We start from the raw sequence: 27827 nt of genomic DNA, 5'->3' as shown, positions 1-27827 counted from the left end.
TTTTTCCATTTCGAGGGGTTTTTAATCACTCAGGAAAAAGCGATGTTGTCCCTCGGCCTACGGCTTCGTGAGACTGTTTCTGGGCGACTCTCAGGCCCTCGGGCAACAAAATACATTCGGTTACTCTCACGGATTCACTTCCAAACAGCCAATCAGCTACACGATAGCCCAAGACTCGCGATATTGCTGTAAATAATAAAGTCTAAGAAAGTGAAACGCGGCTGAAACTTTTAGCCAATTTTTTGCACGGCCGAAACTTATTGTTCTTGGTGAATTATTTCCCATAAGCCAATTGACCTTTTCCCAGTTATCCCATAATGCATCACTGTGGCTGTACCAAACACTGTATACACACTCAAAACAACAAAAATATACTGATTTTGTGTTGTACAACGGATTATTATACAAGAACGACATAAATGTGCAATGCTATAAATTGCCTCGTGTATTTTGAATCCATCCGCGACGAAAATATAAGTCAGGGTGTAACCTGCCATAGTGTTCAACGAATAACATACCATGCATATACCCTGCGGCCAAAAAGTTCTACGAGTAACGTACGCTTTGTATACCCTAGCGCGCACTGCATCATGGAACTGGTAAAAGAACTATACGGTAAAGAATAGTTCTGATTTCAAACTCCTTATCTTGCTGTAAATAATGGCAATTTGCCATTCAGACATAACATACCGAACCCCTGCACAGTGCCAGCCAATCAGGCATGACCTTCCGAGTCGCTGCCTATCAGCAGGAAACAGATGGCGTTCCTGCAGCTCTGAATTCAACATCTCTAACGGCTGGTATGATAATATGACAACGGCGGTCAATGACACGCCAAAAGTGATAACCCCACCCAAATTTCGGCAAGCTAGTGAATTTTCCTTTCGATTAGTTCCCCGGCCTCGAGCAGACAAAATGTGCACTGATTAGCTCATCTTTGTTATGTACACAATACACCTGAGGCATCGACATCACGGAATTTCTTAATATCGTGTTTTATTGTGAAATCATACTGATACATTCAGGGGGCTGGTAGAACGTACAGGATTGAGAACAAATCAAGCTTCTTTGATGTATACTGACAGTACAGGTAACAACAACACCTAAACAGTAATAACAACGGAAGGAATGAAATGATGACGGCCAGAGTTCTTGCCTTTGAATATCATTACATCTTCTCAGGAGAATAATATTAGCTGCATGTACTAGAATCAGGATTGCCTCTTATTAAAGTGTCTTAAACTTTATTAAGGGAATAATTATTCTCGATAATTTTCATTCAAGGATATTACTTGCGTCATAAAGCTTTCGTATACCCAGAACTTGCTTTTTAAAACAAAGGCACTTCCTTATTGGGGCATCGGTTCGACGTACAGGAATGTATTCGGTGATCCTGCACCAATGTCGGAAATAACGTCCAGAGTTGCCGTTTCCGTGAGGCGAGCTTGGACCTCGTCTGGGGTTCTCGTCGGCCCTTCCTCAAGGACCAGAGCGGCAGCACCTGCGATACGGAGTATAGAGGTTGTAATATTCTTCACTACATTTGAATATAGTATCGATAGAAATTCAACGAAAGTGATTCCGTTGTCGCATTGTTGAAATCGTACATTTAACCTGAAATCCCCTCAGAAAAGTCCGTAAACACACAAATATTTATATATATATATATATATATATATATATATATATATATATATATATATATATATATATATATATATATATATATATATATATATATATATATAAAAGCTTTATGAATAAATTTGTGCTTATTCCACACATAGGAATTATGTGTGGAATAAATATGTGCTTATTCCACGTATAGGCCTATACATGTGTAAATACTTGCATGTGTGTGTGTGTGTGTTTGTATATGACTGTACCTGTATTTCTCATATATATGCACATATGCATACATACATAGTGTGTGACTGCGTATGTATGTATGTATGTATGTATGTATGTATGTATGTATGTATGTATGTATGTATCTATGTATGTATGTATCTATGTATGTATCTATGTATTCTCTATGTATGTATGTGTGTTATTGAACAGTTGTTTGCGTTGAACCGTTGGCAATACGGGAATCAGACACCGTACCTGACAGCGTTGACAACTCAATATAGACGGCTTGTCTACTTTCCGTATTGCCAACCGTTGAACGAAAGCACCGTACGTATAACATTCGTAGACGAATGCATTAAATTACTACAATGTCATTACGTTTTATTCGACTGACTGAAACACTATCACTCATCGGCAACTGCTGACTCTTTATATTTTGAGTTGGTGAATTCAACTCACGGAATCGTTTGGACCAATATCTCTCGGCACAGTACAAGACAGACATCATTACCTTGAACATGTTGGATAAGACAACGACACTATCATTCTGTGTACTTTATCGGCCGATAATGCCATTGAAAAAAATCTTTTTTTCGACCATGAATACATTTGTCTCATTTTTGCTTTCAACGCAGCGTTCAAGAAAACGTTTCGGCTCATGTTAGTACATAATACGAACATCGGGTTCTCTGTCTTTAAGAAGGGACCTTGTTACTACAGGATGAGGGTACACATACCTGCAACATGCGGACAAGCCATGGATGTACCACTCATAGTTGCGATGGCATCGTCGCTGCGGTGGTGGGCGCTAACGATGTCGACTCCGGGAGCGAAGATGTCGACGCAGGTGCCATAGCTTGAGAACGAGGCCCTGGAGTCGTTGATGTCGGTGGCGCCAACATTGTAGGTCTGGAAAAAATGTTGAAGGCGATGATACTCATGCCCAGATATTGTTCCACGGAAGGCAACTTCGATTTCACAAACAGTTAAGTTATCGTAGCAGTATATATGTATTCACAGGGAAGCAAGTCTGAGAGACTGTAGCGGCAGACGACCATAGAAACATGCACAAAAGACGTTATCACAGAGTAACATACACAGAGTGGCAACACCTATTGTTACGTAAGCAATCCATGTTTGCCTCGCCTCACCACAGGCAGCCCAATCATAAGCTTATTTTTGAGTTTTTCTCAGTTTTCTCTGTCACTGTCAGTCCCTCTCCTTTTCTTCATGCTCTGACTGATCGTAGTAAATAAAATAAATGACTATATAGCCTAACCTATAGCCTTTTGACTCTTTACTTATTTTACACCCATTACAAGGACGCTTATCTCTCATATACACATCTTGTAGTTAATTAGTCAACACAACTAATTATGCTAATCCGTGGACTTATCAAGGGTTGGTCAACATTGCAAAGATAGTGATGTTAATGAAAAAGGAGAAGGTATGAAGATCTTGGGAAACATGTCCCGAGGACGTCCGTAAACCTAGTGGACGCTTATATATTCATGATATGCGCAAACAAACACTGCTCATTATTCAAAAATAAACGGGAAGTTTGATCGAAAGGAACGCTGGAAACGCGCATGCTTTTCGTTGCCAAGCGCCACATTCAAACATAACTAAGCAGACATGGTCCTGCTCCATGTAACAAATGCCACCCAGAAAGTATCGACCGACCAAGCAGAAAAAGATCGCTGGAGTTGCCGTTTTATGAGTTTTTCAACAAAATTATATAGATGTATGTTTCACGTCGTCGTTTTCTGGGAGTGTATATACCAAGTATAATTTACAAACCGCGTCGTGGCACAATGGTGACACATTAGCAGCAGCACACACTGGAGAATTTTTGCCAGCACTGTGAATTTTTTAAACCAGTCACCGTCATTTCTCTACACTCGCTATTAACTCCATGTCTACCGGTAACACATCGTTATTTGCTGTCTCAAAGTACGTACTAGCAACAAGCCTTTGACGTCAAAGTCGGTTGTTTTCTGATATACGGTAGCAACCAAGCTCATGACTAGAATGACTCTACGGCGTCAAAGAGATAATCTCACCGGTTACTTTTTCGCCTAATAAAAGAGAGTTGGTCGCTACATGGAGCTAGAATACTAGCTAGTCGATACTAGTCTAAGGAATTCATCAATTTTTCAATCGCCGCTTATGCTGTTAGTGTACACTTCCCGAAAGAAGCGGCGCACGGGCTATAAAACTTCGTTTGTACTGTTAAGCTAGCTGTGGGTCCATATAGCTGTAGTATTTTCGAACGGGATTTCTGCCTTTTACGGCTGGTTTTGACTTTTACGTTTTTAACCCCGTCACCACAGCCATGGGAACGTCCATGTTCTGCCCGACAGCACGCTTGTCGCAAGTTTGTTCGTCGATATTTCGAAAAGTTTCCACCCAAATTGCAATTGCCAACACTCATCGACAGCTTGGTTATTAGGGGGCCTAGCACGACCAGGAATCCGCTCAAAAATCACCAAACTATCGCCGTTTTTCCAGCTTTTTTCCGATATGACTACTCGCAAACCGTTCTTTTTCTGGCGTACAAGCGATGGAAGAGGCTCAGTGTAGCCCGTCACTAAATTCACGTGAGCGGTGACCTCGCAACTTTGAAACACAAACTGACATCACCGATGATGTCGGCCACTACGTTAAGAAGCCTGTGAGAATTTTTGCTAGCACTGTCACCGTCATTTCTATTCACTCGCTATTATCTCCATGTCTGCCGGTAACATATATCGTTATAGAGAAGTTTAGTCACACGTAATTACATTCCATCATCAGTACAGGTAGTGTCTTTGTCACTTGATAACCAGACGTCGCGTACGTGCAGACGTTCGGAACGGCAAACAACACCTCTACACATACAAAATGTAGTCATAATTATGTGTAGTATTTTTAAAGATATTCTTGATGATATCAGCGAATTTAGAAGGAAACCTTGTAAACTATCATTGCAATGCAAACATCTTTGATATCATAATATTTCGTAGAATTTGCACCAGCGCAAGAAGTACTTGCTATATGATTTCCTTATGTGAACGAAATGTAGTTGTCTCATTCCACTTGGTTTCTGACGCCGCCCCGAAGATTTCTCCAAACCACATAAATAACTGTATCAAAGAAAATCGGCCGATTTAATTCGAGGATACAACGAGCTAGAATATTCCTCTCATAGAGAAATTAATGTTTAAACGAATTTCCCATGTTTCTGGAAAAAAAATACAGAAAAATTATCGACAACGCACATTTAAACTGAATGGCAGACAAAACCTTAGCAACACATGCAACACCACCCGATTGAGAGAACCACTCTTAACCACACGAACTTTGACCCCAGTCAAAATCAGACTTGTCCCTGGGAAATATGTTTACAAGTTTGCCCACATATAAACAACGTAAAGGTCAAAGGTTTCAACTTCCGACTTCCTGCTTTACGGACGTCCTCATGCCATGAACTGCACGCAAGGCACTGGCAGGGTTTGCACTGTTCGCGACCATTTAAACGTTTGAAATTAGAGTAGCTGGCTCTCCTCGGCCATCGAAATACATTGGCTGCAGTAAATTTTGGATAAATGGTCATGACTGGCCGCAATTTGGTAATTTCTGGACACATTCCAGGAGAGCTTCTTACCTTCCCGTTTTAGTAACCTTTCCTATCTTTCGCGATGTTGACTAACCCATAAAGTCCCTGATAAGTCCACGGATTAGCATAATTAGTCATGTTGACTATTAGTTACGAGATGTGTGTATATGAGAGATAAACGTCCTTGTAATGGGATGTAAAATAAATAAAGAGTCAAGAGGCTAGGTTAGGCTATAAAGTCATTTATTTTTATTTACTACGATCATTCGGAGCATGAAAAAAAGGAGAGGGACTGACAGTGACAGAGAAAACTGAGAAAAACTCAATAATAAGCTTATGATTGGGCTGCCTGTGGCCTCACGAAGCTCTGGCTCTCTTTTCCGAAGAGTGCCGACCATGCACCCTTCGGTAATTTTCGGATTTTCACCAATTGTTAAGCGAAAGTATGTTCGACAAAGTTTGTGTTGTTGTTGTCGTGTGGTGCTGATCGGAATTGATGTGCTGGCAAAAACGGGAATGTTTTGAGCTTCAGGAAAGTGGGTTTTACCGTTTTAAAAATTCCTCTCATATTTTTATGAATATATAATGAGTGTGTTTGAACCAAATTTGAAAGTCTTTTATCGATACTGTCTGGTTTTACTCAATGGTTTACAGTCAGTCGTACCGTCTTTTACACGTGCGTCAATAAAGGACATGTTTATGAAACTGCTGGCGTGTTATGTTTTGATTGGCGTGAAGCAGTGTTTCTGGCCTGAGAGCTCACAAAGTAACTATGGTTGCTACGCGACTGGCAGTACGATGCCATCTCGTCGTATGTTTCGCATAATCTCGTGTAATTATCAACCACAAACAAAGCCTCCAAAAAGTTTAACACCTTTGAAGCTCATTTTAATATGAAAAGCCAATAGTCTACCGAGACGACCATGGAACAAAAGGCATGCAAGTGTTGCCACTCTGTCCATGTTACTCTGTGACGTTATGCAGTCAGTGATATAAAGGCAGAAAGACAAGACGAGAGGCGGACTGATGGACCGATAGGGATTATTCCTAATGACGTCACAGTTTCATAATAATATGCAAAAATGAATAATTGTCTGATATTTCATGATACTTTCTTAAATCACTATAAGATGAATGGCGGCTTGAAACTATCGTCGACATCGATGATGGGAACTGTAATAGTAACTGTCAAGGGACCTGATTACAAAATGCAACCATAAAACGGCACTAAAGGTGAAAAATTGTCAGAATTTCTGTCGGCAGCAAAGTCGCGCGCAAGACGCTATATTTAGAAACGAACCTAACTTTATGATCCGTGTTTTGATGAAGTGGAAGAGTTTATGGATAAACAGTTAGGCGGATGGTCTGATGGACAGACAGACAGATTGACGGATATATAAAATACAGGAAGACATTTTCATGTCAGAATACTCAAGATGGCAGATCGATATGCCAGTATACATGTAAATGAAAACCAAGGGACATTTCGTATTCGAATGATGATACAAATACGTAATAAAACTTACGACCAGAAAGGGGGCAGTGGCACCCGAGAATTTTCAAGTTGGCGTAAACTTGTCAGTACATCAATTTTTCGCGCACCGCACCTCGCTACAGGCCGTACATAAGTATAAAAAGTCTTACGTTAGCAGCGCCCGCTGGGGAGTATATACAGGAATCGTCATTGTCGTTACCCGCCGCAGCGACGACGATAACGCCACTGTAGTGCAGTCTGTCAACGGCGTCGTCGATAGCCTGGTTGCGAGGATAACCCAGCGACATAGAGACAACGGCTGGATGTATTGCGTTTTCAACAGTCCAGTCCATTGCTAAAGAGTGTAGAAGCAAATCATGAGTTAGACCACATTCAACAAAAGTAAAGGAGAAAGTTAAACTTCAATCAATAATTGCTTTTCTCACAGAGACGAAATAACCATTTAATTTTTGGTAAATTTATTCCTCACATAGAGATAACAGGACTTGGTGGGACTTCATTCATCGTGACAATGCCTGTGAAAAAATGAATGGTTCGAACAAAGAATTTTTGATCACTCAACAAACTGTGGAGGGCTACAGAAGTTTCATAACAAGGCTGATACAGCTCTTATACTATACTGATTACGTATCATGTACACTCATTCGCCGTAAGGCGTGTAGGTCTCCGGAATCAAGAGCGCCCGCACGCAAGTGAATCGTTCAGTCAACTCTGCTAGCCAATCCTGTTTTCATCAGGCAGGGCCCCTCCCTCGAGACTATGCTACGCCAACCTAGCAAAGCCTTGTGGACGGGATTGATGATGACGTCAGGCTGACAATGCCAACTTTAACAGTGTCGTTGACCAATATCACTCAAAGATCCGTGTTGGAAGTTCGCGCTCAACCTTATTGTTTCCAACTTTTCGAGTGCATGGCATCGTGACTTGAAGGAAAGGCTTCAATAAAAATGCAAACATTTTTACTAGTAGTGTTAATTACTGACTTTCAATGACCCAATCGGCCGGTCCGAACCCGAGGCAGTTGACAGCACGCAAACCAAACACATTAGCCTCCTTGGCAACTCCATAGACAGTGCCAGATGTGGTGCCGGAGCAGTGAGTGCCGTGTCCGTGGCAATCATCAGACTACAACAGAGGTTGGAAAATGAGCGATTAGTACTTGGTGAAATAACCTCACCAAATTGAAACAGAACGTAATGTCGCAAAAAATCCGTTTATCTATGCCGAGACAATTTTTTGAAAGGTATGACCGTAGCTGAAATTAAATTGCCGTAATTTAAGAAACGGGATCACTGAGAACGTAGACGTAAGCCCTTTGGAATAGTAGAATTTATTGAAAATGAATTCACTGTTATATTGATCTATCTCTTTTACGCCGATAGGAAGTTTCGTTATCACTTTTACAAAACTCATTTGTAAGCTTGACGATGTTAACTTACAGCAACACATAAACAAGAAGAAATTTTCCAGTCCTTACTGTATTTACCGAACGATTTCCAGGTTTCATATTAAAACACTTGGTGAACAAACCGTATAATTATCTAATTTAAGTGTAAGATGAAACTTGATTTTTTTCCTCAAAAGTGTACTTTTATCGTCATAGACCAAAAGTCGGTTGTGTTTGCTTTACAAGGAAATGTGCAATTGGTTGAGGCCTTGAACCGTGAATAAACGTCAGTACTTTGGTTTGTCTACATCGACCAAGAAAAGTATCTCGTGAATACTACGGTGAAGTACCGCAAAATAACGCAATGATGCAATGCAAAAAGACAATATACCAGCGATTTCCTTCGAAGCTGACACGTTGCACAGATTTTGGGGAAGTAATAGCTCCTGTAGTATTAAATGTCAAACTATCAGCATATACTCCTAGAGAGAGAGAGACTAAACAAATTAAAAGTTTATCTTCTAAAAGAATAGTGCTTACTTCCATATCTTTGTCCACGGCATCCCAGCCGTAGTCAGCACGGGTACCGAAGTCGACGTGTGTCTTACGAATACCAGTATCCAAAACGTATATATTGGTACCACTTCCACTATCTGTGGACGACTCAAAAACCAATTACAAAGGTTCAATTGCACTATTCTTTCAAAAGGGCACAAAGTGTATATACCAGAAATATTAAAAAATTGAGATCTAGCGTAGAGGGCGTTGCACGACCAAATTCGTGAGAATGCAAATGAAGGGACACTTTGGTGCAATGCTTATCGATACAAAAAAGCAATTGTACCGCACTCGAAACGACGACTTATATTTACAGTAGAGTTATCAATCAACTGAACAAATGGCATATATTGACATCGTACCACTGAGGTGAAAAAGACCACGGCCCGATTTTGAGTAGTTCAGAGTAAAGTATTAAGTTACGTCGTGCATAATTTTGTGTGAATACGTCGAGAGTAAACCTGTGATATGGAGATTGTGTGTCAAATAAAGACTATTTCGATGCCTGCAAGCAAGACTAATTAGTGCATATGCACATACGTCACCAACGAAACTGTCCAGTCTGATATATCAGGCATCGATGTAGTTTTATCTTCTATTTGAAAGAAAGCCCATGGAAACCTGATAAGCAACGGAAATGATTAATTTAAACACTCACATTTTGGGTTGTATGTGTCATCCAATCCGACTCTAGCATCCACCCTGTCCAGGCCCCAACTACCCACGGAGACGATTCCACCAATAGCATTCTCCGTAACATATTTGACTTGGTCTGTTTCCAAGAGCTTTATGATAGAATAGTTATAAAAACAAACATCAGTTATCCTCGCATCGGTCCGCCAGCAACGTGGCCATAAAACTTATGGTTCGCATAGACAGACGATGATACGGTTGATGAGGGCAAGTACTTGTGAGGGTCAGTTGTGTAGGTTTTCCTAAGAAATGTCGTTTCTGTACGCAGAAAATGCCCTTGGTCCTTTCGTACATGAGTTCAATGCTCACATCAATGTAGGATACTTCGCTGCAACGTGTGCACGCATGGACGGTTTGTTTTTGACTTTGGTTTAAACGAATGGGGTTCAAGTGCATTCGAAACCTACCCTCTTAGATTTAGGCTTGGTGTTGCAGAAACTGAATTCGCATGATTAAGAAAAAATATGACAGTGACATCACGTGACATGTTGAGTTTGTTGGAATGGTGTTTAACAGATTGTGATGTACTCCTTAGCATTAACAGTCCGGGTTATGTCCATAGAGAGGATATTACGATTGACCAATCAGCGAACCTGCCGCCGCCAACGTCATGAATAATTAACCATGCAACCTTGGCTCGCAGATTGCAATGAGTTCGGAACTTTCGGCCAGATTTCACCCTTTATTTTTAGCACTCGGTAGTTTTTAGATGTAGATGTGACGCACAATGTTCAGTACGGTCAAGATTGCGACTGACACTGGTGGTTATTACATCCAAAAATACTTCTTTGGATGGTTTTCCTGGCCAGGTACCGCTCTTAGAAAGCGGGATTTGACCCTTGTAAATTTACGGCAAGTTATTTGTTGCCAAATATCGCCTATTTTTGGTCAAATTTAATTTAACCTTTCCATCTGTAGCATGGAGAATGTTTCAAGCTTTGCAACGATGGGTCAACTGTTCTTGTCAATGATCGGAGCACGATGGAGCACGATTTTTTCGATCACCACGCATTTCCCGGTACGATTGACCCTTCGCTCAGAAAAACGCGCGCAGAATCAATCGCCGAGAAGTTAACCAGAAGCTGGTAAAGAGTACGAAAAACGTCCAATAACTCTTTGTCGAACATGGTCTAGGGTAAAGAAACTCAGAAAACTATTCCTGAAGAAATCCTTACAATTTTTAACACGGTAGAACGTCGCAAATCGACTCGACACTTCCGGGTAGCCAACATTCTCACTCGATCGGTACGGTGGATCTGTCAGGTCAGATCGCGATCTCAGCATAACATTTCAAAGTGAACCCACTTAACCTTTAACCGTCATTACATATACAGTACGTGATTGGTTCTTGCCTTAACCTCATTACATATACGGTACGCCATTGGCTCTTCCCAACTATCCTCTCTATGGACATAACCCGGACTGCTTAAATATTTGACGCGGTAAATCCTCGGAACACGTGACTGTATCGTCCGACAACCTCGATCTGGAAATCTGTCTGAAATCTACTGACAAGAGAGTCGCGTTCCATGACAGTGACGTCATCCTGTGGAGAGCGATGAACAACAGTGTTTCTTTATAAATCTCAATTAGATAAATGTAAATATATTAAATAAGTGTAATGACAAAATAACAAATACTAATTACATTTTTCTGCCTAACGAAAAGCTTTTTGGAACAGTGCATTAAAATATCTACCTACCTACCTACCTACCTACCTACTTACCTACCTACCTACCTACCTACATTAATTTACATACGAGTAGGGGATACAAGGACAACACGCTGATTTACTAGTATTTTGTCCATTAAGGTAATACGCGCCTGAAAGGTGAAAGACTTTCGCTTTTGATCAAACTTTCCTCAATGAAACTTTCAACCATTCTCTTACTAAAAATCGGGGCTCACCGTGTAAAGATTGGGTCTAGAGAAACAAATATTACCTGACATTTACCGATATTTTAGAATGACCGCCATCCTTGTGTTAACGCTATGGGAAAAATAAAATTTTCAATAACTTTGAAAAACTAAAAGGTGAAAATTTGTCTCACTCCACCAGCTTTAAAATGAGCCCCCGCAAAGGGTAGATCAGAAAAGAAATGTCGAAATATCTGTCCCCGAGGCGCATTCTACCTGCAACATATAAACTGAGCACATAGATCTCTCGTACCCTCAGTACGACGATGTATTGGTTCGGTACCACCTGGCCCGTGTTTGAAACGTAGAGAGGAGCTGATAACACGCTCCGCATGATAGCAGCGAGCAGAACTAGTCGATACATCCTGCTAACCTCTAGGAAAAGAAAAGTGGAGATATTAACAAAATCATAAACCGCATTATTATTGCCATGCAAGGGGCGGCCAATAATGCTGTTTGCGTGAAAAGATAGTTGGTTAAGCTTTGCAGATCCTTCGAGAGTGGGAAAGCATGTTGTTTGTGGGCCTGTACTGGGTAGAGGCATGGTGAATTTTTAAGAAGCGAAAAGTCACATGTATTTATTCTCCGAGTGGACAACGTTGAAAAACATCAACTAGTCACAAGAAGTAGGGTTTGATCGCTTTAGGAGTTTTGTCGACTGATTGGGCAAATTGTGCGGTGGGGAAAATAAAGTTGGAAGCTTGTAATGGTGAGAGAGGATCAACAGGCAATTTCCTCATGGGCAGTTAGAAGAGTGGGGAAAAGTTGTCGACGGGCTGGGGGTGATTTGCAAATCTTAGCGAGGAGCAGTTTCTAACGGCTTTCCCTGTTCCTCCAAATTCCATGTTCGTTTCAAAATGATGATATTACATTTTTAAAAAGAAAAAATCTCACTTGTTGCAATATCTCATTATCGACAGGTTATCTGCTTCAAACATATGGCTCAATTCTATTCTTTACACACGAAAAAAGGAGCCGATTTGTAATTCGAACACTCGTCCGTTAGAATTTGTGTTCGAACTTAGCTTTGTGAGAAGGATTTTAAAAAGGCAAGTGGTAAAATTATTGTAACAATAGATCCTCCTCACCTCAGATATACTGCGTACGTAGAGTGTTGGACCTTGTTAACCCGTGTCTTCAACAGAAATGAAAAACTGCCGTTATCGGACCGATTTTCAAATAGTCCTGACTTGATGACTATCAGTTATTTTAGATAAAATTAGCGATAAAATTATCAGTTATAACTTCGTTTGTTTACGGTGACATTAGGGACATCGTACTTCTGGTACTTAAGGTAGAATGCGTCTCGAGAATAAATATTCGGACTCTTAAACTTTTACAATAATTTACTGATATACCACTTGTAGGAGCTCATTTTGAAGATCACTAAGCAAATACAATTGTGTCTCCAGTTCATTTTTGCCAAAAATTTGAAATTTTATTTTTCCCAAGGTTAACACAGGGATGGCTGCCATTTTATAATTTCAAGTGTTAGTTAATATAATTTCTGCAGTACGGAATTTTGCGCAGTGACCTCTGAACTTTATTCATGATTTTATAAGCGAACAGCTTAAAGTTTCCCTGAGGAAAGTTTTGGCAAGAGTTTAAATCTTATAATTTTTGAAGTGCGAACCGCCTTAATACAGAGCGTTGCGAAATGAGATCCAGGGTGCATGCTGTGGTCTGGCGTGAGTCACATACCGTAGTGATAACTTATCTGACGATAATTCTGTGTCAGGAGATAGATATTTCACCGGCTGTTTTCTCTTTATCTGAGAAATGGCATAACTTGGGAACAAAAATAATTTATTAACTTAAGATTTGTATTGTGTTATACAGGTCATATAATTCAATTATATGCCGGCCTAAATACACCGACAGTGGGACTGCGTCCAAGCTTCAAATATATCGTTTTCATTGCGGATAACATAATTACCTTACATATCTATTTTGAATTTGAAATCTGTGAATGGATCCGTTGTCCAGTTATTCCGCGTGCGCAACCAAGGCTTGAATTTATATACATCATGTGGGGGTTCATTTTAAAGCTCTTGGGGAAAGAAAACTTTTCACCGGCTTAGCTTTTCGAAATTCGAAAAAAATTATTTTTCTCCATAGAGTTAACAGGGATGGCGGCCATTTTGAATTTCTAATATCGGTAAATCTTGGGTAATTTGTTTCTCTAGTATCAAAATTTGCACGGTGACCCCCTATTTTTATTCTCGATTTTGAAAGAGAATCATGATTGAAAGATTCTTTGAGGAAAGTTAGAGCAAAAGTTTAAGTCTTTCACTTTCGAGGCGCATACTACCTTAAGCAAAACAGATTATAACATCTTGAGTGACGGATTCGTCTAAAACTTTGTCGAGACTGTTAATGGCGTGAAATGAAATTCAACAGCAATAGCTTATTTAGGTAAAAATCACATCAATACCGACTTTATTTGCGTTAAGTGACAAAAGATGGCAAAATTCTGCAAAAATATGGGGACTCCAAAGCATTTTATCCACTCTATTAATAAACACATTAAAATCCCATGCTTCTATTCATTTTTCGCCTGATTTGCACGACTTGCAGCATTCTGAAATTTATATAAACCGGCAATATATTACCGATATTTTATTGATACGTGTAAAACACCCCAAAATGTCTATCGCATTGGCGCCTATACCATGCAATGCCTATGTCACGATCTTCCAAACTGGCGCAAAGAAAATTAATTGTTCACGCTCTCGATACATCAGCGTCCATGGATGCGATAAATCCCGCGCAATCTCTCGATTTAGACTCTAACAATGCTGACGACACGAAATGCCAGCACGGTATCGACAACATGGTCTTGCTCGTTTACACATGCAAAAATTCGCCAGTAGCTTATTTTTCTCATGGAGGTATTCTGAGTAGTACACCCAACACGATTGGAACTAATTTTGGATAATTTGGTCTTCATATGTTTCAGATTTTTCAAAAGCGTTAGGTGCAATATAGCTGGATGTTGCAATATTTAGGGATTATTACACGAAGTTTGGGCGATACCGCGTCGTATTCGATTGATGTGTCCGTATTTTGACGACTTACGCAGCAACGAGTCATATGCGGACACATCACTCGAATACGACGCGATATCGCCCAAACTTTGTGTAATAACCCCTTTATCATACATGCATGCTTTGGTTATGACTGTTTTCCTACGGACGTTCCGAAATTAGCGACGAAATCAACTGAAATCGACCTTGCTTGCTCCTCGCTGTACTCATAAAAAGTTGGTTGCTAAGGAGTGATGACAACCGTATCACTTCTTGATATTATTCCGCTGTTGGGCCATTCCACTTCAAGGAGGGTTTATGGCACACTTTTAAAGCGAACAATTTAAATATTAAGATGTCGCCACTAGTCTTTACAATTTGAAGAAGATTTATTTTGAGTACAGAATTACTAAAATGGCGGTGGACGTAAAACACACGCCGGAGTGTGTAAAATTAGTGTGTTTTCGTGTTTTGAAACATATAACCTCATCCCTTCGCGAAAGAAATGAGGCCCGCCAAAATGGGCTCAAAATACTCACGCCGCGCCAGTGTTCGATTTCAAAGTCGATCGAGTATGAACAGCTGAGAGCAAGCAGCTCTGCGACACCTATGAATGCATAGTGGATATAATACCCGTACCAGTCAGTTTACCTACAAAAATTATACATGTCCTCAGACGTCAAATATGCCGAATTTACCATCTTAGAAAGGAATTTGTGAGCGGATTAGGGAAAACGTGAAGTGAGTACACTGTATATTTTATAAGCTGTAGCGTCGTAACTCGTTCGTGATTTTGTTGTTGTACGAATAAAACATTTCAAAGGTATTTACATCGTCTGCTCGTATATTTTCGTTACTGGCTTGCCTAAATAGAACTAAACTTCTTTTAACAACCTAAACGAAAGTTTTACTTTCCTCTAGTATCTTACATTGTATCCGAAACCCCCACCGGACACGATCATGTCCTGTTAATCTCATTGACGCAGGTACATATCGGAAATATAATAATGTGCACCTTGTCTGTCGTGTGAGTATTTTCAGTGCTGTTGGATTTTTGTGGCTCAATTATGGCTGTAAACAATGTAATTCACCACCTAGATACTTAAACTCCCTTGTCGTATAGCGATTCTATCATGATGCACTGTCCAACCGGGACCGACATGAAAGCAGCACTGTGGGACCAGCCGTGAACGATCATGACAGGTTTCACAGTAAGTGGGGTTACCCACAATTTCTCCATGATCTGTGCACACGGACATCACTCACTGAACTGAAGCAAATTTCTTCTGTATACAGAACAACTCGGTCCATATTTCAAAATTCTGGCAACACAGTTCTGATAATCACAATTTTCTGATTTCTCACTGTGAATAATGAGAAGATAAACCCCTTTACCGCGGAGGAGATAGCAATTTTGTAATTTTGTCGACATAGATTTTTGACAGCCATACACAATATTTTCAAGGAAACTGGGGAATAAGTTGCATCTGTGTTGGCAAAAGAAAGGGTATTGATTTTATTTATAGTCTGGTTCCCTGACCCATTTTCCCCGGTAGAGGGCGTTGGGAAAAATAGAGACCCTATTTTCCCCCACGCCCTCTACCGAAAAAAAGTGTCAGGGAACCAGACTATTTTATTTAATGCTCGTAACAAAGGAAATTTGCATGTCTGACAGGTGGTATGATGAGACCATCTTAGTTGATGATAACTTTATCTTGACAAGTGTGCAAATTTTAGCACCTCCAACATCAACTTCTCATTCAATTTACTCTTGAATTTTAAACATTATCAATAATTTTGGAACAGAGTTTTAACAAATAATCCTGAACTTAAATTATAAATTAATAACTGTTAAGAACTGATAAAAGTGAAAAGGCCTTTAGCAAAAAAGTCTGTGAACAAATCAATGGGAATTGTGGATAGCCTCACTTACTGTGCGTTTCGGTAAAACATACAAATTTTCAATGCGATTGTTTGTATGTTTTTTGTACAAGTGTACTTGTATCTACACGGTCACGCGTACGCGTAGCTGTAAGTAGTTCGGTTACACAGTGAAAATATAATTCGTATTTTATCTAGTTAAAATACGGGTTCATATCAGTACCGTCTAAACAATAGGAGAATGGCAATACAGGCATATGTATGATAATACAAATTACTCATAAAAACAAGTGTATAACCTAGGGGTTGTAGAAATGTCCGTCCAAGGGGATGGGGCAGGGGTAGGGGTGTATTGGTCTTACACATGTTTCTTCTTGATATAGTTTATTTTTTTTAATACGTTTGACTATGATATGTATTGCCAATAAACATTTATACTGACAACCTTTGGTGTCTGTTATGTTAGCACTGGTTTTGTAACTTTTTTCCTCCGTCCGCGTTCTCTGTGTCACGTTTTGTCCTTTGACAATCTTACGCGAAGTTTTGTCACTGTGCTATTGCTGCGCCTATTACCTGATGCGTTTGATTGCCTAATGCGCTAAAGCAAGCAAGGGTAAATTACTAATCTGTGGACGCTGTCACCAGATTATCATCGGATTAACTTTGACAAAGTCAACAACGAACGCACCAGCAAGGTATCTTCAGTTATACCTTGCTGGTGCGTTCGTTGTTGACTTTGTCAAAGTTAATCCGGTGATAATCTGGTGACAGCGTCCACAGATTAGTAATTTACCTTTGCTTGCTTTGGCGCATTAAGCAATCAAACGCATCAGATAATAGACGCAGCACAGTGACAAAACTTCGCGTAAGATTGTCAAAGGACAAATACGTGACACAGCGAACGCGGACGGAGAAAAAACGTTACAAAACCAGTGCTAACATAAGACCAAGACACCAAAGGTTAGCAGTTTAAATGTTTATTGGCAATACATATCATAGTCAAACGTATTAAAATAAAATAAACTATATCAAGAAGAAACCTGTGCTGAGACCAAGACACCCCTACCCCTTCCCCTTACCCTGGGGACGGACATTTCTACAACCCCCTATGGTATAACTTAAAAAGGAAAGGAGATAAGCCTATTTGCAGTTTACACTGACATCAGTTCACCATTCAATTATCCCAAATTAGTTCCAATCGTGTTCCCCATGTTCCATTGTATTTCAATATTAACCGTTGTTATCAATTAATTTATTCATAGCGTTGGTTTGAAACAAAAGAATTGTAGCATACCATTCGAGGGGAAGTGATAAGTTGTGCTTTTGTATCATTTCCAATGTCGGTAAATCAAAGTATTGTCTCATTGTATTCTTTATGACATCGGTATCTGACATAGCCAAGATACTCTATAAATGGACACACTAACTCACAAAAAAAAAACCTAACTAGGACCGACTATGGCACGGGCCGACTTACAGAATGATGTATCGGTGGCTGGGCCGTGAGGCCTAGCCACGGTTCCGTATTCAATAAACAAGTTCAAGTTTCACGTTAAAACTCGTGGTCAGTTCCAGCTCCTTTCTCGTAAGATACGAGGCCTGTGTAATTTCCACGACATATGGTGGTTGTGAGGCAATGTGATCGATGTGTGTGGACGGGAACGCACTTCAATTTAAGCTCATCGTGTATCGTGAAAAATCTGTGCCCGAAGGAACGAGTTGCGTGTCGGCAAATTTACCCGTCCCGAGAAGTACTGTGCCTGAACCTGTGCAAAAAATCCAGATTGCAAATTGTCCGGAACCAGCCAATGTAAAAACAGTTTAAACTAAATTTATTTCACAAGTAGATAGACCATTATGACAGTCTAGACTATTTAGGCTATTACAACATAGGGTATCGGAAGGGGAAATTAAAGCTGGCTGTTGCCCATTGCCCTTAAGTAACGATGTGAACACCTTCCTTGTCTTCCAACTCCCTATCAGAAAACCCGTTAATTGCCTTTTCCCATACCAAGAGCCCGAAACTATATATATATTATATATATATATATAGTATATATATATATATATATATATATATATATATATATATAATAGTATATTATGAAATACATGAAAGGAAAATAAAAAATGTCATAGTTTGGGAAACAGAGAAAAGTTGCTTGTCGGCATTCTCGGCTACACCACCCTAAGATTTAATCGTTCCAAGGGATGGAACTGCGATACCATGAGCAATTTGCATAAGCATTTGCAATGCAAAAAATTGCCTTGTGTATTTTGAATCCATCCGCGACGAAAATATGAGTCAGGGTGTAACCTGCCATAGTGTTCAACGAATAACATACCATGCATATACCCTACGACCAAAAAGTTCTCTGAGTAACGTACGCGTGTGTACCTTAGCGCACAATGCATCATGGACCCGGTGAAAGAACTATACGGTAAAGAATAGTCCTGATTTCAAACTCCTTATCTTGCTGAAAATAATAGCAATTTGCCATTCAGACGTAACATACCGAACCCCTGCGCAGTGCCAGCCAATCAGGCATGACCTTCCGAGTCGCTGCCTATCAGCAGGAAGCAGATGGCGTTCCTGCAGCTCTGAATTCAACATCTCTAACGGCTGATATGATGCATCTTCGCTTGCTAAGGCCTCTTGTCCGGGCAGCTGGATGCTTCCCAAAATCGTCAGTTAGTCGGCAGTTTGTGAGAAGTAACAGACCCGTGCGAGCGGACGATGGATATGACGATGTGGAAAGGGGGGTCACTGACACGCCAAAAGTGATAACTCCAACCCCAATTTCGGCAAGCTAGTGAATTCTGCTTTCGAATAGTTCCCCTGGCCCCGAGCAGACAAAATGTGCACTGATTAGCTCATCTTTGTTATGTACACAATACACCTGAGGCATTGACGTCATGGAATATCTTAATATCGTGTTTTATTGTTAAATCATAGTGATACATCGTGGGGGCTGGTAGAACGTATACAGGATTGAGAACAAATCAAGTTACTTTGATGTATACTGACAATACAGGTAACAACACCACCTGAACAGTAATAACAACGAAAGGAATGAAAGTTCTTTCCTGTGAATATCATTGCATCATCTGAAGAGAACAATGTTAGCTGCATGTATTAGAATCAAGATGTGCCCCTTCTTAAACTTTACTAAGGGAATAATTCTTCCCGATGATTTTCATTCAATAACAATTACATGCGCCATAAGGCTTTCGTATCCTGAACTTGCTTTTAATAAGAAGGGCACTTCCTTATACGGGCATCGGTTCGACGTACAAGAACGTATTCGGTGATCCTGCACCAATGTCGGAAATAACGTCCAGAGTTGCCGTTTCCGTGAGGCGAGCTTTGACCTCGTCTGGGGTTCTCGTCGGCCCTTCCTCAAGGACCAGAGCGGCAGCACCTGCAATACGGAGTATAGAGGTTGTAATATTCTTCACTACATTTGAATATAGTATCGATAGAAATTCAACAAAAGTAATTCCGGTGTCGCATTATTCTAAATCGTAAATCTGAAATCCCGTCGGAAAATTCCATAAACACGCATACATTTATTGAATGAATAAATAAATAAATAAATAAATAAATAAATAGAATATTGTGCTTATTCTACACATGCACATGTACAAATACTTGCATGAGTGTGTTCGTAAATGACAGTATATGTATTTCTCACATACATGAACAACCACACACAAACATATATACATATATGCATATATGTACAATATGTGAGCGCGTATGTATGTATGTATGTATGTATGTATGTATGTATGTATGTATGTATGTATTCATCTACGTATGTATGTATGTATGTATGTATGTATGTATGTATGTATGTATGTATGTATGTATGTTGTATGTATGTATGTATGTATGTATGTATGTATGTATGTGTTATGTATGTATGTATGTATGTATGCATGTATGTATGTATGTATGTATTATGTAGTCACCTTTGTATGTATGTATCGATGTATGATTGTATATATATATATATATATATATATATATATATATATATATATATATATATATATATATATATATATATATATGTACCTATGTATCTCTATGTTTGTATAGTGTTTGTGTTGAGCCTTTAGCAATACGGGAACCGGGCACCTGACAAAGTTGACAACTCAATTTAGACAGCTTGTCTACTTTCCGTATTGCCAATTGTTGAACGGAAGCACCTGGTGGTCATGCTTACGTGTAAGTACATGTAACATACTAGACGAGTGCATTAAACTTATGTCAGTACGTTTTATTCGACTGAAACACGATCACTCATCGGCAACTGCCCAGTCTTTATATTTTGAGTTGATTGAACCAACTCACGGAATCGTTCCGAACAATATCTCTCACCACATAATCATTTTAACATTTGATCACAATGACAGACATCATACCTTGAACATGTTGGACAAGGCAGCGATCGACACTCCCATTCTTTGTACTTTTTCGCAGATAATGTCATTGAAATAAACTGTTTTTCATCATGAATACATTTGTCTCATGTTTTTGCTTTCAACGGAGCGTTCGAGAAAACATTTCGGTACATGTTCGTACATAATATGAACATCGGGTTCTCTGTCGTTAAGAAGGGACCCTGTTACTGCACGATGAGGGTACACATACCTGCAACATGCGGACAAGCCATGGATGTACCACTCATAGTTGCGATGGCATCGTCGCTGAGGTGGTGGGCGCTAACGATGTTGACACCGGGAGCGAAGATGTCGACGCAGGTGCCATAGCTTGAGAACGAGGCCCTAACGTCGTTGATGTCGGTGGCGCCAACAGTGTAGGTCTGGAAAAAAGGTGAAGGCGATGATACTCATGCGCAGATATTGTTCCACGGAAGGCAACTTCGATTTCACAAACAGTTCAGATATCGTAGAAGTATATAGTTACACATTCACCGGGAAGCAAGACTGAGAGACTATAGCGGCAGACGACCATACAAACAGGCACCAAAGACGTCATGCAGTGAATGATATAAAGGCAGAGAGATAAGACGAGAGGCAGACTGATGGGCCGATAGGGATTATTCCTAATGACGTCACAGTTTCATAATTAATATACAAAAATAAACAATTGTCTGATGTGTTCATGATACTTTCTTAAACCATTCTCATATGAATGGCGGCTTGAAATTATCGTCGATTCTGTGGTAGGAATTGTAATAGTAACTGTCAAGGGATCTGATTACAGAATGCAACCATAAAACGGCACAAAAATGAAAATTGTCAGAATTTCTGTCGGCAGCAGCCACTGTCGCGCGCAAGACGCTGTAATTAGTAACGAACCTAAAATTATGATTCGTGTTGTGATGAAGTGGAAGGGTTTACGGATAAACAGTCAGGCAGATGCTCTGACGGACAGACAGACAGACTGACGGATATATAAAATACAGAAAGACATTTTCATTTCAGAATACTCAATATTGAAGATATGCAAGTATATACACGATGATGATACCATTACATAATAAACTTATGACCAGGAAGGGAGCATTGGCACCAAAGAATTTTCAACTTGTAAGTACATCAATTTTGCGCGCGCATCGCATCTCGCAACAGGCCGTACAAAGTATTACAAAGTCTTACGTTGGCAGCACCCGCTGGGGAGAGCAGACAGGAATCGTCATTGTCGTTGCCCGCCGCAGCGACGACGATGATGCCGCTGTAGTGCAGTCTGTCAACGGCGTCGTCGATAGCCGGGTTGCGAGGATAACCCAGCGACATAGAGACAACGGCGGGGTGTATTCCGTTTTCGACAGTCCAGTCCATTGCTAAAAAGTATAGAAGCAATTCATGAGTTTGACAACATTCAACAACAGTGAAGGAGAAAGTTAAACTTAAATCGATACATCAGGCATCATTGCTTTTTCACAGAGACGAAATGCCCTTACATAGAAATTACAGATGGTGAGACCTCATCTATCGTGATAAGGCGAATCGTTTGAACGGAGAATTTTTGGTCGATCACCAAACTGTGGAGGGCTACTGACGTTTCATAGCAACGCTGATACTACATTTTAATATATTTAAAACATGTGCGCTCATTCGCCTTAAGGTAGTATGCGCCTCGAAAGCGAAACACTTAATTTTTTGCTCAAGGTTTGATGAACGAAACTTTTAACCATTCTCTTACCAAATCAACAATAAAATCGGAATTAGCGAAACAAATAATCCAATATTTTGTGATATTTGAAATAAAAAATGGCCGCCATTCCTGTGTTAACTCTATGGGGGAGCAATTAAATTTTGGATTTTCGAAAAAAACTCAGACGGTGAAAGTTTTTCTTGCTCCAAGAGTTTTAAAATGAACCCCAATAAGTGGTAGAGCAGAAAAGATTTGAAGAAATTTGAGAGTCCGATTATCTGTCCCCGAGGCGCGTTCTACCTGAAGGCGTAGGAGGTCGCGGAATCAAGAGCGCCCTCGCGCTAGTGAATCGTTCAGTCGGCTGACAAGTTCGTATGTGCGCACGCGCTCAACCTTATTGTTTTCAACTTTCGTAAGCTGAAGTAAAGGCTTCAAAAACTGCAAAGTTATTTACTAGCAGTGTTAATTACTAACTTTCAATGACCCAATCGACCGGGCCGAACCCGAGGCAGTTGACAGCACGCAAACCAAACACATTAGCCTCCTTGGCAACTCCATAGACAGTGCCAGATGTGGTGCCGGAGCAGTGAGTGCCGTGTCCGTGGCAATCATCAGACTACAACAGAAGTTGGAAAATGAGCAATTAGACTTGATGAAATAACTTCACCAACGTTAAACAGAGCGTAATGTCGCAAAAAATCCGTTGTTCAAAGGTATGAACGTAGCGGAAGTTAAATTATTGTAATTTAAGAAACGGGATCACTGTGAACGTAGACGTAGAATTTATTGAAAATGAATTCATTGTTATATTGAATCAGATCTATCTTTTTACGCCGATCGTAAGTTTCATTGTCACTTTTACAAAAGTCATCTGTAAGCTTGAAGATGTTAACTTATGGCAACACATAAACAAGAAGAAATTTTCCAGTCCTTACTCTATTTACAGAACGATTTCCCGGTTTCATATCAAAACACTTGCTGAACAAATCGTATAATTATCTAATTTAAGTGTAAGAAGAAACTTGATTTTCTCAAAAGTGTACTTTTATCGTCATAGACCAAAACACGGTTGTGTTTGCTTTACAAGGAAATGTGCAATTGGTTGAGGCCTTGAACCGTGAATAAACGTCGGTACTTTGGTTTGTCTACATCGACCAAGAAAAGTATCTCGTGCATACTACGGTGAAGTACAGCAAAATAACGCGATGATGCAATGCAAAAAGCAATATGCCAGAGATTTCCTTCGAAGCTGACACGTTGCACAGATTTTAGGGAAGCAATAGCTCCGGTAGTATTATATTAATTTTTAAACTATCAGCATATACTCCAAGAGAGAGAGTGACACTAAACAAATTAAAAGTTTATCTTCAAAAGAATAGTGCTCACGTCCATGTCTTTGTCCACGGCATCCCAGCCGTAGTCAGCACGGGTGCCGAAGTCGACGTGTGTCTTACGAATACCAGTGTCCAAAACGTATATATTGGTACCACTTCCACTATCTGTGGACGGGTCAAAAAACAATTACAAACGTGTATATATACCAGAAACATATAAAAATATGAGATCTAGCGTAGAGGGCGTGACAAGACCAAATTCGTGAGAATGCGGATAAAGTGACACTTTAGTGCAATGCTTATCGATTCAAAACAGCAATTGTACCGCACTCGAAACGACGACTTAAATTTACAATAGAATTATCAATCAACTGAACAAATGGCATATATTGACATCGTACCACTGAGGTGAAATAGACTACAGCCCTGATTTGGGTAGTGTGTGAATGCGTCGTGAGTAAACCTGTGATAAGGAGATTGTGTGTCACATATTGACTATTTCGCTGCCTGCAAGCAAGTGTATATGCGCATGCGTCACCAGCGAAACTGTTCGGTCTGACATATCAGGCGACGATATAGTTCTATCCTCTATTTGAAAGAAAGCCTCTGAATACCTAATGAGCAACGGAAACAATTAATTTAAACACTCACATTTTGGGTTGTATGTGTCATCCAATCCGACTCTAGCATCCACCCTGTCCAGGCCCCAACTACCCACGGAGACTATTCCACCAATAGCATTCTCCGTAACATATTTGACTTGGTCTGTTTCCAAGAGCTTTATCATAGAATATTCATAAAAACAAACATCAGTTATCATCGCATCTGTCCGCCAGAAACGTGGCCATAAAACTTATGGTTCGCATAGACAGACGATGATACGGTTGATGAGGGCAAGTACTTGTGAGGGTCAGTTGTGTTTACTAAGAAATGTCGTTTCTGTACGCAGAAATTACCATGGCTCCTTTCGAACCGTATCCGTCTGACATGTTTATCAGTTCATCGTTCACACAACTGTAGGATACTTCGCTGCAACGTGTGCACGCATGGACGGTTTGTTTTTGACTTTGGTGTAAACGAATGGGGTTCAAGTGCATTCGAGACCTGCCCTCTTAGATTTAGGCTTGGTGTTGCAGAAACTGAATTTGCATGGTTAAGAAAAGATGTGACTGTAACATCATGTGACAGCTGTTGCGTTTGTTGGAATAGTGTTTAACAGATGGTGACGTATTCCTTAGCATTAAATATTTCAGAAATTACAAGTCGGTCACACGCTTCTATATCCCCTTATTGCGCAATTAAGAGTAGTTTATCTACGTTCGCTTTGTGCTTTTGATGATTCGAGTGACTTTGGTGTAACTCTACATTCGGACACCGTCCTCCCAACCGCTCGGATGAGCCTCACCTTTTTGACGACATGTTTGTTCATTGACGCGGTAAAACCTCGGAACACGTGACTGTATCGTCCGACAACCTCGATCTGGAAATCTGTCTGAAATCTACTGACAAGAGAGTCGCGTTCCATGACAGTGACGTCATCCTGTGGAAAGCGATGAACAATAGTGTTTCTTTAGAAATCTCAATTAGATAAAAATATGTGTGAAGAGACAAAATAACAAATAACAATAACATTTTTCTGCCCAATTAAAATATTTTCGGAACAATGTATTTACCTACCTACCTACCTATACCTCCCTACCTACCTACCTATACCTACCTACCTACCTACCTACCTACCTACCTACATTAATTTACATACGAGTACAGGATACAGGGACAACACGCTGATTTTTCTGTCTATTTAAGATAACACGCGCCCGAAAAGTGAAAGACTATAACTTTTGCTCGAATTTTTCTCAATGAAGCTTTCAACCATTCTCTTACTGAAAGTCAGGGGTCACCGTGCAAAGTTTGGCACTAGTGAAACGTATTACCTGACATTTACCGATATTTGAAAATGACCGCCATCGCTGTTAACTCTAATTTTTCGATATAATTTCGAAAATGAGCCCCCGCAAAGGGTAGATAAGAAAAGAAATATACAATTTGAATGTCGAAATATCTGTCCCCGAAGCGCATTCTACCTGCAACATATAAACTGAGCACATAGATCTCTCATACCCTCAGTACGACGATATATTGGTTCGGTACCACCTGGCCCGTGTTTGAAACGTAGAGAGGAGCTGATAACACGCTCCGCATGATAGCAGCGAGCAGAATTAGTCGATACATCCTGGTAACCTCTAAGAAAAGAAAAGTGGAGATATTAAAAACATCATAAACCGCATTATTATTGCCATGCAAGGGGCGGCTAATAATGCTGTTTGCGTGAAAAGGTAGTTGGTTAAGCTTTGCATTTCCTTTGAGAGTGGGAAAGTATGTTGTTTGAGGGCCTGTTCTGGGTGTAGAGACCTGGTAAACGTATGTAATTTTTATCAGAAGCGAGAAGTCACATGTATTCGTTCTCTGAGCAGGCGACCTGGAAAAACACCAACTAGTTAGTCAGAAGAAGTAGGCCTGAGTTCGATCGTTTTAGGAGTTTTGTCAACTGATAGGGCACATTATGGGTTAGGGGAAATACAGTCAGGAACTTGTAATGGTGAGAGAGGATCAACGGACAATTTCCACATGGGCAGTTGGAAGAGTGGGAAAAATTTGTCGACGGTCGGGGGGGGGCGGTGATTTGCAAATTTTAGCGAGGAGCAGTTACTAACGGCTCTCCCTGTTCCTCCAAATTTCATGTTCGTTTCAAAATAATGATATTACATTTTTAAAACGAAAAAAACCCACTTGTTGCAATTTCTCATTATCGATAGATTATCTGCTTCAAACATATGGCTCGATTCACTTCTCCAAATACGAAAAAAGGAGCCGATCTGTAGTTTCGAACACTCGTCCGTTAGAATGTGTCTACGAACTGAGCTTTGTGAGAAGGATTGTAAAATGTGGTAAGATTGTAAAAATGTGGTAAAAGATTGTAAAAATGTGGTAAAATTATCATAAAAGTATACGGCCTCCTCACCTTAGATAAACTGCGTACGTTAAAGTGTCGGACCTTGTTGACCCGTGTCTTCAACAGAAATGAAAAACTGCCGTTATCGGACCGAATTTTCAAATAGTCCTGACTTGATGACTATCAGTTATTTTAGATAAAATTAGCGATAAAATTATCAGTTATAACTTCGTTTGTATTGTGACATTAGGGACATCGTACTTCTGGTACTTAAGGTAGAATGCGTCTCGGGAATAAATATTCGGACTCTTAAACTTTTACAATAATTTTTGATATACAATTTGTGAGGGCTCATTTTGAAGATCATTGAGCATATACAATTGTCGCCAGTTTATTTTTGCCAAAAAATCGAAAATTTCTTTTTCCCATAGGTTAACACAGGGATGGCTGCCATTTTGAATTTCAAGCGTCAGTAAAAATAATTTCTGCAGTACGGAATTTTTCACGGTGACCTCTGAACTCTATTCATGATTTCAAAAGTGAATAGCTTAAAGTTTCCCTGAGGAAAGTTTGGGCAAGAGTTTAAATCTTATAATTTTTGAAGTGCGAACTGCCTTAATACAGAGTGCTGCGAAATGAGGTCCAGGGTGCATGCTGTGGTCTGGCGTGAGTCACATACCGTAGTGATAACTTATCTGACGATAATTCTGTGTCAAGAGACAGATATTTCACCTGCTGTTTTCTCTTTACTGTGAAACGTTGGTCGCCACTATGATAGAGGAGTATGATAGTGCCATAACTTGGGAACAAAAATAATTTATTAACTAAAAATTTGCATTGTGTGATATAGGTCATGTAGCTCCATTATATGCCGGTCAAAATACAGAGACAGCGGGACTGCGTCCAGGCTTCAAATATGATCGGTTTCATTGCGTATATAACATTACTAGTTTACATAATTTATTTTTAATTTGAAATCTGCAAATGGATCCTATGCGCATGCG

At 40.0% G+C, this 27827-nt stretch overlaps 2 protein-coding genes and 1 long non-coding RNA gene across 3 annotated transcripts; all 3 read right to left on the bottom strand.

Moving 5' to 3' along the window:
- Nucleotides 1–979: 979 nt before the first annotated feature.
- On the bottom strand, nt 980–9680 carry LOC139133238 (aqualysin-1-like). Its single transcript, XM_070699734.1, has 6 exons — nt 9548–9680; nt 8872–8984; nt 7928–8069; nt 7094–7278; nt 2589–2760; nt 980–1501 (listed from the first exon to the last, which is right to left on the bottom strand). The coding sequence occupies exons 2-6, from the start codon at nt 8875–8877 to the stop codon at nt 1350–1352; spliced, it is 657 nt and encodes a 218-aa protein (XP_070555835.1). The 5' UTR covers nt 8878–8984; nt 9548–9680; the 3' UTR covers nt 980–1349.
- Nucleotides 9681–11016: 1336 nt separating this feature from the next.
- LOC139133244 (uncharacterized) lies at nt 11017–12698 on the bottom strand. The gene is made up of 3 exons (XR_011552549.1): nt 12588–12698; nt 11753–11874; nt 11017–11128 (listed from the first exon to the last, which is right to left on the bottom strand). It is a non-coding gene; the product is annotated as an uncharacterized lncRNA (long non-coding RNA).
- A 6622-nt stretch (nt 12699–19320) lies between these two features.
- On the bottom strand, nt 19321–27020 carry LOC139133237 (aqualysin-1-like). The gene is made up of 9 exons (XM_070699733.1): nt 26893–27020; nt 25992–26113; nt 25276–25410; nt 24522–24648; nt 23923–24035; nt 23011–23152; nt 22038–22222; nt 21067–21238; nt 19321–19828 (listed from the first exon to the last, which is right to left on the bottom strand). The coding sequence occupies exons 2-9, from the start codon at nt 26100–26102 to the stop codon at nt 19677–19679; spliced, it is 1137 nt and encodes a 378-aa protein (XP_070555834.1). The 5' UTR covers nt 26103–26113; nt 26893–27020; the 3' UTR covers nt 19321–19676.
- Between the last annotated feature and the right edge of the window lie 807 nt (nt 27021–27827).

This window comes from Ptychodera flava, chromosome 5 (assembly GCF_041260155.1).
Source record: "Ptychodera flava strain L36383 chromosome 5, AS_Pfla_20210202, whole genome shotgun sequence".
Taxonomy (NCBI): Eukaryota; Metazoa; Hemichordata; class Enteropneusta; family Ptychoderidae; genus Ptychodera; species Ptychodera flava.
Note: the sequence above shows the minus strand (reverse complement) of the source record. Positions and strands in the feature narration are given on the sequence as shown.

Coding starts and splice junctions, on each gene's coding strand:
- LOC139133238 (XM_070699734.1), bottom strand. Junction 7,279..7,927: donor GGCCGATTGGGTCATTGAAA/GTCAGTAATTAA, acceptor TACACTCTTTAG/CAATGGACTGGACTGTTGAA. Junction 1,502..2,588: donor GGCTTGTCCGCATGTTGCAG/GTATGTGTACCC, acceptor TCCGTATCGCAG/GTGCTGCCGCTCTGGTCCTT.
- LOC139133237 (XM_070699733.1), bottom strand. CDS start 26,102: ATGTATCGACTAATTCTGCTCGCTGCTATCATGCGGAGCGTGTTATCA. Junction 24,649..25,275: donor ACAAACATGTCGTCAAAAAG/GTGAGGCTCATC, acceptor TCTATGATAAAG/CTCTTGGAAACAGACCAAGT. Junction 19,829..21,066: donor GGCTTGTCCGCATGTTGCAG/GTATGTGTACCC, acceptor TCCGTATTGCAG/GTGCTGCCGCTCTGGTCCTT.